At 37.4% G+C, this 15,818-nt stretch overlaps 1 protein-coding gene across 3 annotated transcripts; it reads right to left on the bottom strand.

Annotated features, from left to right (window-relative positions):
- Positions 1–1,015: 1,015 nt before the first annotated feature.
- Positions 1,016–15,433, bottom strand: zgc:101783 (uncharacterized protein LOC447883 homolog). 3 transcript variants are annotated; one of them, XM_055007446.1, is made up of 10 exons: positions 15,141–15,433; positions 12,227–12,265; positions 10,600–10,683; positions 5,484–5,549; positions 5,289–5,397; positions 4,703–4,761; positions 3,852–3,902; positions 3,693–3,777; positions 2,959–3,085; positions 1,016–1,692 (listed from the first exon to the last, which is right to left on the bottom strand). In XM_055007446.1, the coding sequence occupies exons 2-10, from the start codon at positions 12,252–12,254 to the stop codon at positions 1,603–1,605; spliced, it is 699 nt and encodes a 232-aa protein (XP_054863421.1). In that variant the 5' UTR covers positions 12,255–12,265; positions 15,141–15,433; the 3' UTR covers positions 1,016–1,602. The 3 variants fall into 3 exon arrangements, with proteins under 3 accessions (XP_054863421.1, XP_054863416.1, XP_054863412.1); XM_055007441.1 differs by having other exon boundaries at positions 15,182–15,285; XM_055007437.1 differs by lacking the exons at positions 12,227–12,265; positions 15,141–15,433 and adding an exon at positions 11,614–11,667.
- Positions 15,434–15,818: the final 385 nt, after the last annotated feature.

Here is a 15,818-nt window from a genome sequence, read left to right on the forward strand (position 1 = left end):
AAAAAAAAAAAAAAAGGAATCAAAACTTGAGTTATTTAAAAAAAAATAAAAAATGTCCAAAATGAAACCCCTGAATTTAAACACTGCCCAACATGGTAGAAATGACCAAAACATTTCTAAAATGCCTCAAAATATGTCCAGCATGACTTTAAATGTATCCAAAGTGACAAAAATTGTCCATAAGGACTCACGCATTGCCCATAAAATTGTCAAAAAAGTGCCTGGATTGACTCAAAATGGGTCAAATGTAACACAAATCTGCCCAAAATTACTGAACACTTATCCACAATGACTCCAAATTCATTGGAAATTGTCCAGAAAAACAACAAAGTTTGTCCAAAATGACTCTAAAATTGTGCAAAAGGACATGAAACATTTGAAAAATGACCAAAAAATTGTCAGAAAGTCAGAAAAACTTGTCCAAATGTCTTAATCTTAAAAAAAATTGTCTGTGATCTAAAAAAAAAAACTACATTTACAGTGACAACACTCTTGTCCAAAATGAGAAAAAAAAGTCCAAAATGATTTAATAAACCACTGAACTTAAAAATTGCCCAACATAGCAGAAATGACTGAAACTGGCTTAAAATGTGTCCAAAATGGTTGGAAATTTTTCTAAAAGCCTCACAAACTGTCCAGCATGACTCTAAATTTATATATATATATATATATATATATATATATATATATATATATATATAAATATTAAAAAAACATTCATAGTGACCCTTCTCCAAAAGGACTCCAAATTTGTCCAATGTGGGGGGAAAAAATTCATACTTTCCAAACTGACTTCAAAATTCTGCAAAATGAATCAAAAACGACCCAAAATGACCTAAAGCTTATCTTTAGTAACACAGTAGGTTAAATCATTAAGAATTCTCCTTTAATGATGGTTTGTCCATGTTTCTTTTTCAGATTTTCTTTCGGATGCTGCACCTGAATTAAACACATCGCTGGTGAATCTACAGATGTGAACAGATGGAACAGAAGTGGACAGATGTGGACAGATGGGTTCGAGTCAGTGTGGTTTTATTCTCTAGTTTAAACATTTTACACCAGATGTAACTTAACAAAACAACAAAAAAAAAAAAAAAGGAGAGAACAGAAAAAAAAACCCTGAAAAAAAGGAATAAAAATGTGACGTTTCTGTTTCCTCCACAAAACCTACCAAGGCACTGAAGATGGTTTCAACCTGTAAACATTTACCCTGTTTTTTTACTGAAATACACTAAAAGTTTGGAAGCTTTTTGTTCTTTGGACTCCTGTTGAGAAACCAGGAGGAGTCTGAGTCCTTAAAGATGAAAGAGAAGCTGCTGGTCGTAAATGACGAGGTGGAGATGAAATGTGGAGATTGTGGAGGTTAAATAAAAGGCGTTTTCCACCTTTTGGCCACAGCAGCCGACTGTAACAGATCCCAGCTTCCACCACACGATGGAGAAGCAGTGAAAACATGCGCTGGGTTTAAATAACGAAGCTGCAGCCCAGTAAACACAAACCCGTTTACTCAGCAGGCTGGAGAACAAAAGGTCCTTTCTGATTCCTGAAGGTACAAATGTGAGCTCAGTCCTGTGAATGTGTCCAGTTTCTTCTTCTTCCAGCTCAGTCCAGGCGTTTGGGGATGCATCCGTCCATGTTGATCAGCTCCGGCCAGTTTTCGTACTTATTGGTGCTGGCGTCGTTCTTTATGTACTGAAACCGACACACACAAGGAGATTAACAAAGAATGTAATGCAGTACAGAACATTTGCTTCTGCCGACGGGTTACAAAACAGTATATTACTGAAAATTGTCCAAAATTCACTAAAAATTACTCAAAAATTACCCAAATTTAAATGAAAATTGTACACAAAGATTCAAAAATCTGTCCATAATGACTCAAAACTTGCCCAAAGTAATAAAAACACCTGTTCAAAAAAACTCAAAAAATTTTTCAAACTGACAAAAAGTTTTCCAAAATGACACAAAAAATGTCCACAAAGACAAGAAAGCTGCTTGAACGGTCTTTATAGTTCTAAAAATGACTCGGAACACATCCAAATTTACTCCAAAAAATGTCCAACATGACAAAAATGTTCAAAATGACAAAAAGTGTCCAAAAAAACCTTACATTTTTAATCAGATTTGTCAAAAAATGACAAAAACCAGGCAAAACTGGCTCAGACTTCGTCCAATGCTACCTAAATTATTCAAAAACGGTCCAAAAAGATTTAAAATCTGTCAAATTTGAATAAAGATTTAAAAACATTTCTGAAATTACTCAAAAAAATGTCCAAAATGAAAAAAAATGGTCTAAATGGGCTCACATTTAGTCTACCATTATAAAAATGACCACAGTGACTCTAGAACAGTCCAAAATTACTCAGAAATTGTCCAAAAAGACCTGAAAGCTGTCAAAAATGAACAAAGAATTCACTTAAAGCGACTTAAAACTTTTCTAAAATTACTCAAAAACTGTCCAACATGACAAAAAAAGTGTCCAAAATTACTCACAATCGGTCCTAAATGACAAAGAAAATATCCAAAATGATGAAAAAGACTACTTAAAATGTATCAAAAATTTCCCAAAATGGCTCAAAAACTGTCCTAACCAGTTTGAAATTGTCCAAAGTCATAAAAACTTGACTCTAAATTTGTCCGGCATGACAAAAGACAGTCAAAAATGAATAAAAATGTTTGAAAAATGACAAACACACGTGAAAATGTAGTAAGCACTCACAACACAAATCATACAATCATACAAATCATTTTCAAAAAACAAAGAAATACTAATTGGAAAAACTTAATTTTCATATGTAATCAGTTTGAAAACCATTAAGTAATGCAAAAGAAAATGTAACTGATGAGGAAAAGCATGTAGTTTGTTGGTTAAATATAATTTCATAAGAAGTTCAAGTCAGAAAAATTCAAGTTAAACTGGAGTTCAGAGGATTTAAGTGAAACTGTTTAGTGTTTTACCTTCTCGTACTTGCTCTTCATAGACTCTCCTTTCCCGCCAACAAACACCCAGTTATCTCTGAATCCCAGCGTCTGGATCGAAGAACTTCCCATTTCAACAAACAGTTTCCTGGCTTCGTCATTTAACCTGAAACACATCAACACAGTGACAAAAACTCCTTTAACACACCTCCGGTCATCGAAAATAACCTGAATATGAACTCAACGACTCAAAAACTGTCCAAAGTGACCTAAATCTGGCAATCGTGATCCAATTTGTCAAAGTATTAACAAACTCCGGACCAGTTATTGAGTATTTTGGACTAACTTTTATGACTCTAGGAAACATCCAGGTCAGTTTGGACTGTTTTCGAGTCATTTTGGATTTCATTCCTCAAATTAGACAGTCTTATAGAGGTTTCTAGTCGTCTTTCAAATCTTTTTTTGGAAATTTGGGCATATTTTTGTCACTTTGACCGTTTTTGGTCATTGCAAGTTATTTTGGAAAGTCTTGAGCCGATTTGGACATGAAAACTGTCCAAAGTAACTCTGCAGTGAAAACACGTTTCTGATCATCCAGGAGAATCATAACATCAGACTTGGTTCGTTCTAGTTTTTCAGTAAAATATGTTTCTGCTCACGTTTTGGCTTCAACAGCCTTTAATTTGCTGAACTGAACACATAAACCATTCTCAAACCAACACAAACATGACGTTAGTGGATTAACTCAATATTAACTGCGAGGAGACGTTTACTTTGAAGACGGGTCGTCGTAGGATGCGACCAGAACCACAGAACCTTTGTCGATCTCCTTCAGGAAGTCAATGAGTGGCTCCACCTCTGCAACACAAACACAAACCGTCTGACACCTGAATGTCAAACTGAGATCACCTGGTCAGATGTGTGTTACTCACCTCCAGAAAACATGTTGAAGGTCCCGGTCTTTATGACGGCTCCGGTTCTACCTGCAGCAGAAAAAAACAACAACAAACAGGTGTGACAACATGTTACTGTGACACAAAAACCACAAAGAAACTCAAAATGATAAAATAACTGACTAAAATACCACAAACACAAAACAACCATGATGATGCACATAACCACCACACCGAGACAGAAAACAACAACAAATACACGCAATATTATCACAAGAAGACAGAACCACCACAAAGAAACACAAAATGAGCACAAAGAGACACACACCAACCACAAAAAGACAAAACCACAACAGTGTAACAGAATACAATATAAAAGAGACAGAAAATGACAACAAAAACACACAAAAACACCACAAAGAATCACAAAATGACCACAGAGACTCACAACTACCAAAAAAGACATAAAACCACCAAAATAAACACAATATGACCACAGAGACTCAAAACCACCACAAAAAGATGAAAAAACCCACAAAAAACCACAAAATTACCACAACGATACTGAAAATGATCGCACAGAGAGAAAACAACAAAAATGTGATGGAAAATGACAACAAAAAGATACAAAACCATCACAAAGAAATACAAAATGGGCATCAAGAGAAACAAAAAAGTACATAAAGACAAAACAAACACAAAGAGACAGAAATGGACAACAAAAAGACATAAAACAACAACAAAGTGATTTAAATTTACCATTAAAATTAAGATCACCACCACAAACAGGCACAAAATGACCACAAATTAATTTTTAAAAAATGAACAAGCACTGCATTTCATTGTCTATTGTTAATTGTGTGAAATATGTTGGTGATTTCAAGACTCACCATTCACTGTAACAAGGTTTATTCCAGCTGCAGCATTGTTCAATACTGTTCCAAGAACCCTGAGACAAGATTAATATTCTGTAAGTGGCCACAGACACACAAAATCACCACAGAGAGACACAAAACCAACAGAGACACGCAAAACGAATAAAATGAAACGCAAAAAAACTAAAAAGAAACAATATAAATACAGAGATAAAAACAACCACAAACAAAAACAAAACGACCACAGAGACACACAGCAGCCACAAAGAGACACAAAGCATAAATAAAGAGGCACAAAACAACTGCAAAAACATACATAACACTACAGAGACAAAAAAAACAACACAGACGTGCAAAATTAATAAAATTAAACAATAAAAAGACTAATAAGACACAATACAACTACAACAAGCACAGACTCAAAACAATCACAAATGAAAACAAAACAACAAAGAGACAAAAAAATACAAAGAGACACAAAACAACAACAAAGAGACAAAAACAACTACAAAGACACACAAAACAACTACAAAGAGACACTAAACAACCACAAAGAGACAAAAAACGACCATACAGACACACACAGGTCTGACTCTCTTACAGCTCATTCTGGATGCAGATCTTTGGACCAAACACGTTGGCGGCTCCGCTCTGGATGAAGAAGCTGTAGTGGTCATCAGGACATTCTCTTTTTATCGTACAGGGCCCGTCTGGAAGGAAGAAACACCCATCAATACCCGATCAATACCCGATCAGGCCCACTCAATCATCCCAAACAGGTGTATTGATCACAAACCTGGAACGTTGACGGCCACCTCAGAGGTCCGACTGAAGCTTTCCAGTAAAGCGAAATTCCAAGCAGCTGGAAGAACGAAGACAGAAGAACAACAGACGGAAATCTGTGAAACTACAGTTTGTAGTTTCCTGGTTCATGTTGGTTACAGAAGAGATCAAGTTTCACATTAAACATCCACAGAAACGACTTCCTGATGGCATCAAAAAAGGGTCTTTTATGTCAAAGTAAAAGCAGATTTCTACAAAGTAATGTCAGTTATGATGCTGCCACCACCGTGCTTCACATCATGATGCTGCCACCACCATGCTTCACATCATGATGCTGCCACCACCATGCTTTACAATGCTGCCACCACCGTGCTTCACATCATGATGCTGCCACCACCGTGCTTCACATCATGATGCTGCCACCACCGTGCCTCACATCATGATGCTGCCACCACCGTGCTTCACATCATGATGCTGCCACCACCGTGCCTCACATCATGATGCTGCCACCACCGTGCTTCACATCATGATGCTGCCTCCACCGTGCTTCACATCATGATGCTGCCACCACCGTGCTTCACACCATGATGCTGCCACCACCGTGCCTCACATCATGATGCTGCCACCACCGTGCTTCACATCATGATGCTGCCAACACCGTGCTTCACATCATGATGCTGCCACCACCGTGCTTCACATCATGATGCTGCCACCACCGTGCCTCACATCATGATGCTGCCACCACCGTGCCTCACATCATGATGCTGCCACCACCGTGCTTCACATCATGATGCTGCCTCCACCGTGCTTCACATCATGATGCTGCCACCACCGTGTTTCACATCATGATGCTGCCACCACCGTGCTTCACATCATGATGCTGCCACCACCGTGCTTCACATCATGATGCTGCCACCACCGTGCTTCACATCATGATGCTGCCACCACCGTGCTTCACATCTTGATGCTGCCACCACCGTGCTTCACATCATGATGCTGCCTCCACCGTGCTTAACATCTTGATGCTGCCACCACCGTGTTTCACATCATGATGCTGCCACCACCGTGCTTCACATCTTGATGCTGCCACCACCGTGCTTCACATCATGATGCTGCCACCACCGTGCCTCACATCATGATGCTGCCACCACCGTGCTTCACATCATGATGCTGCCACCACCGTGCTTCACATCATGATGCTGCCACCACCATGCTTCAAAGTGGAAGTGGAGTGAACAGCCTTTTCAAATCCAGCCACAAATTCTCAGGTGGATTGGACACTTTGCTGCATTCTTTTTACCTTCTACCTTCCTTTATTAGTAAATTCTTGTCTGAAAAAGCCAAACTAAATTCACAGGCACAATCGAAATGTTTTAATTTCTGTAATAATTCTGTGTTAGTCAGGAATGTACACAATGTTCTTCTTTATATGCCCTTAACACTTTGACAACAGTTTTCTACACATGGAATGAAAAGAAATCACAGCTACACCATAATAAATCAGTATTTTGTCCTGTTTCTCTCTCTCTACCGACGAAACCTCCGCTGTGTCTCCACCACTGAAACTTTTACGTTGTTTATTAACTTAACTCTTTTACTTTAGTTTGGTGTTAAGTTTGTTTGTTTCTTGGTGTTACTCCATTAACGTTGCTTCTAGCTACAGCAGCTTTGTAGCGTCTTCTGTTTTGTAAGTTTCTCTGCCTGATGGTTAGATCCAAGTTTAAATATTTCACCTGGCATCAGCCCACCTCCACTGCATTGTTGAGCCTGACATCCAGCTCCACACCCAGGCACTGATATAAGCTTGCCTTCCCTAGAAACCAATGTTTACTGAACAAAGAGCACCGTTGCCATTTGAAAAACGGACTTTCTTATCTCGTCATTTCACTGTTGTAGCAACCAGTAACATAATAACATAATCCTTTCCAATAATGGAATAAATTTGGCCATTTTCAATGTAATAAAGCCAATAATGTAATAACTTGCAAATATGTAATAAATTACTATACTATTGGTTGGTTATTGTGGCCTAGCATTAACAATTCTTTTTAAAAATTCTGTTGAAAATGTAATAACCGCAGCCGATAATGTAATAATGCATAAATAGGACTACATTTCTGGGAAATAAAAATTTTTTTTGCAGTTTTTGTGCAGTTTGCTCATCAAAAAATAGGTGTAGTGGATGGCATAGTCGTCAAATTCATTCATCAAGGATTACGGGTCTAAGAACCAATTTGAGAATTATTTGTTGTACAAAATCTTTATTTAGCATATTGTTTATTTGCTTATATATGTAAATTCATAATTTCATGTCAGTGTCTCTGTTGGATGTTGCATTGTCAAATGAATTTACTGCTTTTTTTTCTCGGAAAATGTTTCATTTAAACCTTTTTCAAACATTTTTCAAGGAAAATAATTCAGTCCTCACATAAAACTGTATGATGCTGCCACCACCGTGTTTCACATCATGATGCTGCTACCACCATGCTTCACATCATGATGCTGCCACCACCATGCTTCACATCATGATGCTGCCACCACCATGCTTCACATCATGATGCTGCCACCACCATTCTTCACATCATGATGCTGCCACCACCGTGCCTCACACCATGATGCTGCCACCACCGTGCTTCACATCGTGATGCTGCCACCACCGTGCTTCACATCATGATGCTGCCACCACCGTGCTTCACATCATGATGCTGCCACCACCGTGCTTCACATCATGATGCTGCCACCACCGTGCTTCACATCATGATGCTGCCACCACCGTGCTTCACATCATGATGCTGCCACCACCGTGCTTCACATCATGATGCTGCCACCACCGTGCTTCACATCATGATGCTGCCACCACCGTGCTTCACATCATGATGCTGCCACCACCGTGCTTCACATCATGATGCTGCCACCACCGTGCTTCACATCATGATGCTGCCACCACCGTGCTTCATATCATGATGCTGCCACCACCGTGCTTCACATCATGATGCTGCCACCACCGTGCTTCACATCATGATGCTGCCACCACCATGCTTCACATCATGATGCTGCCACCACCGTGCTTCACATCATGATGCTGCCACCACCGTGCTTCATATCATGATGCTGCCACCACCGTGCTTCACATCATGATGCTGCCATCACCGTGCTTCACATCATCATGATGCTGCCACCACCATGCTTCACATCATGATGCTGCCACCACCGTGCTTCACATCATGATGCTGCCACCACCGTGCTTCACATCATGATGCTGCCACCACCGTGCTTCACATCATGATGATGCTGCCACCACCGTGCTTCACATCATGATGCTGCCACCACCGTGCTTCACATCATGATGCTGCCACCACCATGCTTTCCATCATGATGCTGCCACCACCGTGTTTCACATCATGATGCTGCCACCACCATGCTTCACATCATGATGCTGCCACCACCGTGCTTCACATCATGATGCTGCCACCACCATGCTTCACATCATGATGCTGCCACCACCGTGCTTCACATCATGATGCTGCCACCACCGTGCTTCATATCATGATGCTGCCACCACCGTGCTTCACATCATGATGCTGCCATCACCGTGCTTCACATCATCATGATGCTGCCACCACCGTGCTTCACATCATGATGCTGCCATCACCGTGCTTCACATCATCATGATGCTGCCACCACCATGCTTCACATCATGATGCTGCCACCACTGTGCTTCACATCATGATGCTGCCACCACCATGCTTCACATCATGATGCTGCCACCACCGTGCTTCACATCATGATGCTGCCACCACTGTGCTTCACATCATGATGCTGCCACCACCATGCTTCATATCATGATGCTGCCACCACCGTGCTTCACATCATGATGCTGCCACCACCGTGCTTCACATCATCATGATGCTGCCACCACCATGCTTCACATCATGATGCTGCCACCACCGTGCTTCAAAGTGGAATCATGAGTGAACAGCCTTTTCAAATTCAGCTAGAACCTTCACCTTGTTGTCTTTAAACCACTATTTGTAGCTTTGGCAGTTTACCGCCAAAAGCTACATTACTGAGAAGAACTTCATAATACTAATGGAACAGTCATCTTATATATAAAAGAAGAAATGCAGTACTATTTATGTATTACTACTTTATCGGCTGCAGGTACTACATTTTCAAAAGATTTTTAAATGCTAGGCCATTAACGTAATAACCAACCAATAACATAATAACTTTTTACATTACTGGCAAAATGTAATGTCTTTATTGGCTCAAAAACTTTATTACATTATTGGCCATTATTAGGATATTGGTTGCTACAATGGTAATTAAGATGTCATGCTTGTTCTTAATGTCTGGTATTACATTAGAATCCTGTTTAAAACACTGTAAACAATGGAAGAAAGCTTAAGTTACGTCAAACTGATTTATTTGTACAACAGTTTGTTAGTGCATATTTGGATTTTATCAAGCATTTATGAGCTTAAAAAAAACATCCACTGAAATTTGCATCTGGATCCTGGATTTAAGCTTCTGAACAGCTTTGGGCATTTTTTTTTTCTTTTTGCTCCTGTCACATATTTTTGTCAAATTCTTGCACCTCAGTGGAAACAGCACAACGATGAAACTCAGGAATGTCTTCTGACACAGTTACAGAGCCATAAAGCACTGCAAAAGTAATTTTATTTTTGCAAAACTGTAAAAAAATTAATCCTGTAATTGTTGCTAACACTGGGGGGAAAAAATGGAGGTTCTTTTAGTGATAGATGTTTACATTTTTCATTTGTTTTCATATTGTCTCAAGCCAAAAAGTTCCTGAATTTCTGTTATGTGTTGCCCCCAGGAGTGCAGAATTTTTTGTTTTTTACAGAATCGGGTGAAAGCAAATGATTTACGTTTGGCGATTTTTGAAGGAAGATAAGTAATTTTGATGAAATCATGATTTTAAGCTTAGATTGTGGTTAGTTTTCTCAGACTGACACTCGCTTTATGCATGATTAGCTGAAGAACTGGCTGAAAATCTGTTGGAACGTTCTGGTTTTACAGTTCCTGGCAACTAAAAGGTGCAATTTTGGAGATTTTCTTCAAAGATAACATCTTCCGGGCTTATCAGACGTGGTTCTTAGACTTACTTTTGAACGGGTTGTTGTAGAACTGCAGAATGAGTGCAAAGAAAATAACCATCGGCACCAACACCACGACACTCTGCAAAACCCCTGAGGGAGACACAAAGACACACAACTACGTCAGAAATGTGTAAACGTCACCAGTGACACCAGTCAGACCAGTTTAAAGTGTCTTCCTCCCGCTGCTATATGATGCAGAAGAATTTAGAAATCGCTGGGCCAAAATCCTGACGTACTCGTCCTGACAGAAGACGACTGGGATAACTCAGCTACCAAACAGGTTCAACTTATAGATGCTCCGTTTGTGGAAAATGTCTCAACAAAATGTATATCAGAGATAAGGCAAATCATAACGTCCTTTGATAATCTGGTTTTCTTCCTCAGGCTGTGAATAAAACAAGATGTTTCACGCGTGTGTGATTATTTTTCCGCATACTTTGGTCTGATAACACAACAGGAACATGTTATAATGGAAAGTGATGAGGAATATTGATCTTTATTATAGTAACAAACACTAGTATTGAAACCAGAGCTACAAACAGACACAAAATGACTACAGCGAGTGATAAAACCAATACACATATATGCAAACAACCACAAAGATAAAGAACAATCACAATTTGATGCAAAACAACAACAAAGAGACACAAAACAACCACAAACAGATGCAAAACAACCACATATACACTCAAAATTACCACACAACGACAAAAAACAAGTAGAAAGAGATGCAAAACAACCACAAAGAGACAAAAAAACACAAAAAGACGTATAAAGAGCACAAATAGATGCAAAACAACCATAAGGGGACACAAAATGACTGCAAAAAATGCAAAACGACCGCAAAAAGACGCATAATGAGCACAAATAGACACAATGCAATCACAAAGAGACACTTAATAACCACAAATAGATGCAAAACAACCATAAAGAGACACAATGACTGTGGTAACTTTACCACGGGAAAGAAAGCACGCGACACATTGCTCACGTTTTATCGGTGTTTTATCTAGAACCTACTCGATAACAAAAAGTCCATGCGGACGTATGCACAATACATGTTACAGGGCAGAGGTCTTCATGAACAACTAGAGCAGACAACCACCAGAGGTCACTTTCTTCATATGTCACTCTGGCTTCACACTGCCGCCTTGTGGATACACCCCTACATTACATGTATGACCATCTCAACACATCTTAACGTTTTTCACATTACAACAGTGACTACAAAAGAAAAACAAGCATACAGAGTTTGTCTCCTTGGGGTCATTTTGTGTCACTTTGTGGTTGTTTTGTATGTATTTGTGGTTGTTTTGTGTCTCTTTGTGGCTGTTTAGTGTCTATTTATGGTTGTTTTGTGTCTCTTTGTGGTTGTTTTGTGTCTGTTTGTGGTTGTTTTGTGTCTATTTATAGTTGTTCTGTGTCTCTTTGTGGTTGTTTTGTGTCTGTTTGTGGTTGTTTTGTGTCTCTTTGTGGTTGTTTTGTGTGTCTGTGGTTGTTCTGTGTCTCTTTGTGGTTGTTTTGTGTCTGTTTGTGGTTGTTTTGTGTCTGTTTGTGGTTGTTTTGTGTCTCTGTGGTTGTTTTTAAATCTCTTTGTAGTGAGTAGGAGGTGGCCGCAGTGATAAAGACTTACGTCTGTTGATGCTCCGTCGGATAATCATTTTGGGTTTTCCTGTTCAAACAAACATACCAAAAAAAAGCAAATTAGAAGAAAGAAAAACAGGAAGAACGTCACTTTCACTGAGTATCCTTTATATGTTTTATTCACAATAATCATTCTGTCTGGAAAATGTCAGTAGATAAAAATCCTCCAGTGTCCAAATAAATCCATGAATCATAAATTAAAACACAGAGAAAAACATAAAACACAGCGGCTTCAACCTGTAGATGTTATTTCTCTTAACTTCTTGATAATTTGGAAATATTTTCCTTTAAATTTTTTTTTTTTACATTTTTGCTGCATTTTGACTTTTTTAAACTTCTATAAGCAATTAAAAGAAAATAAAGAATATAAATTTAACATAATAACATATATAAAATAAATATAAAAATCTGCCAGTTAGCTTCCCAATCACTCATTCTAACCATAAGCTTTCAGAAAATATTAAATCACCACAGTTTTGCAGATCCTAAAGTCACATATTTTAATATTTTGTTTGGTTTTTTGGAGCAGCAAAATCCAAAAACCTCCGTTCATGGTAATAGAAGCAAAAGAAGAAGAAAAAAAATCAATTATTAGATTTTGACTTAAGAATTGACTGAAAAATACCAAAACATTGAAAAATAATTCTAAAAATCTTCAGTTTATGAAATAAAATGCATAAAAACAGCAAATCCTCACAAATGAGAAGCTGTAAGCGTTTCAGAAAACTTCACAAATGATTAATAAAATAGAAATATTTTACTAAATATTTCCTGCAAATGCAGAGAAACGGTGCATTCAGAGTCCTGCATTAAAGGTTGGAAAGGAAAAAGCTTGCGTTAAAATGTCAAAATTTGTCTTATTAACAATCTAAAACACAAAAATATTCAGTTTAGTGTTATATAAGAAATGTAAGAACGTATAGAAAAGCAGCAAACACATGAAGCTGGAACCAGTTAGAGAACGACTCCTGGTTATTATATAAATTATGTAACTGACTCATTACATCAGTTTATGGAACAACATGAGTTTAATACCATGTAAGACAAAATACATCTATTAATTAATCTGAACTGTTTAAGCTCTTGTAAAGCTAGAAACAGGCTGCGTTCAGAGGCTCTGATAAAATATTGAGAAATAAACTAAATCACTATTTAGTTTTGCCTGATTAATGACGTAAAACATAAAGAAATGAGTTTAATGTCATGTAATAAAACGTGTGAGAAACTGAAACCAACTCATCAATAATAATATTAAAATAACTGACTATTTTTTTCAGCTTCCATGAAAGTAGGAAAACTGTGCATTCAGAGTCTCTGATAAAGCACTGAAAAAAATAAAAATCACACATTTAAACATTTAGTTTCTCCAGATTAACAGTCCAAAACAGGAAAATGTTAAATTTACTGTCATGTAATAAAACCAGGAAAACAACAAAACAAACGCAAGAAGCTGAAAACAGCTCAGAATAATAATAATAATTAATAAAATACTATAATTTGATTAATTATTTCATTGTCTGCAGCAACTCGACATCAGAAAAATGCTTAATTAAATTTTAGAACATAAAATTTGCAGCTTTCTGTAGCTAAAAGCCAAAATATTGAGTCTCCTGTTTAAAAAAGTAAAGAAACGCTGCTTTAGAGTCACCTATAAAATATGAGAAAATCAAAATTACATGTTCAAATGTCTTAAAACACAAAAATAATTCAGTTTACTGTTATTAGAGACACAGAAAATCTGAAAAATTATCACAATTAACTAACTGTTGACGGAGGCTGCTATAAAATACAGTAAAATTGAAAAAAAAAAAACCCCACACATTTAAATATAGATTTTTTTTCTCATTAATGGAGTAAAACACAAAGATATTCAGTTTATAGTCAAGCAAGACAGAAAATCTACAAAACTGACGTGAAAACATTCAATCTCATGTTTAAAAAAGCAGAGAAACGCTGCTTTAGAGTCGCCTTTAAGATGTTATAAAATGAAAATTACATGTTTAAATGTCTCAAAATAGAAAAATATTCAGTTTACTGTCATAAAAGACAGAAAATCTGCAAAACTGACTAAAAATCAGTAAAATCAGAAAGAAGCTGCATTAAGAAGCTCCTTTAAAATATTGGAAAAGACAAAAATTGCACATTTAAATACAGATTTTTTTTCTCTTTAACAGACTAAAACACAAAAATATTCAGTTTATAGTTATGTAAGACACAGACAAGCAGCAAATAAGTGAGAAAATTTGAAATCAGCTCAGAAAACATTAATAAAACCTCATTAAATGACAGCTTTCTGTAGTTAAAAGCGAAAATATTGAGTTTCCTGTTAAAAAAAGTAAAGAAACGCGGCTTCGGAGTCGCCTATAAGATGTTATAAAATGAAAATTACGTTTAAATGTCTCAAAACACAAAAATAATTCAGTTTACTGTTATTAAAGACACAGAAAATCTGAAAAATAATTATAACGGTCTAAAAAACAGCAAAATCAGAGAGAAAATGCATTTAGAGTCTGCTTTAAAATACTCAAAAAGACAAAAATCGCATATTTAAATATATATTTTTTTCTCTTTAACGGACTAAAACACAAAAATATTCAGTTTATAGTTATGTAAGATACAGACAAGCAGCAAATATGTGTGAAAACCTGAAACCAGCTCAGAAAATATTAATAAAATATCATTAACTGACTAATTATTTCAGCTCCCGCAGAAACTCAACAGCAGAAAAACACCAAATAAAGCCTCTAATAAAATAAAATGTGCAGCTTTCTGGAGCTAAAAGTGAAAATATTCAGTCTACTGTCAAATAAAAAGCTGAAAATGTTGGATTTTTTTCCCCTGTAAGCTGACAGAAATAACTCCTGCTGCAGGTTTGTCTTTTTATTTTTCATTTGTAGTTTTACCTGAACAGAGTAAAGAATCCTGTGGACACCTGGAAACACACCTGTGCAGGTAAAACAGGCTGAAGAGACTCACTGACCGGCGCTGAACATTTCCTGATGCTCCCACGAGTTCTCTGACCCCGATGAGTTCCGGAGACGTTCTGGTCCAACAGGACAATCCGGTTCCGCCTCCTGCAGCCGGAGAGCCAATCAGCAGCCAGAGAATCGGGTTCCAGCTAATCAGCAGCCAGAGAATCGGGTTCCAGCCAATCAGCAGCCAGAGAATTGGGTTCCAGCCAATCAGCAGTCGGCAGTAGGTCAGTCCGTCTGATAAAATCACAATGAGAGGTAATTACTCCAGTAAAAGTATACTCTGAATACTCTGGATTTATCTGCTAAAACACATCAATAATACACAACTGCAGTAGTTGCAGAAGTATTACACTGTAAAATATAATAATTAGCCTTCATAACTGAGAAATTTAGACAAAAAACACCAACTTTTAATTAAATTATGCTCAACCAACAAACTACACAGAGTTGGGAGAATTAACTTTTCCTCGACAAATGTTTTTTTTTTTTTTTAAATAATTTAATAACTGGTTGATTATGCATGACAGTACTTGAAACTAGTTGGTCCAACCAGTATTTCCACATTATTCTGAAGGCATTTTTAAAGTGTTATGAACTAAATTACAG

The sequence above is a fragment of the Amphiprion ocellaris genome, chromosome 3, assembly GCF_022539595.1.
Source record: "Amphiprion ocellaris isolate individual 3 ecotype Okinawa chromosome 3, ASM2253959v1, whole genome shotgun sequence".
NCBI classification, from domain to species: domain Eukaryota; kingdom Metazoa; phylum Chordata; class Actinopteri; family Pomacentridae; genus Amphiprion; species Amphiprion ocellaris.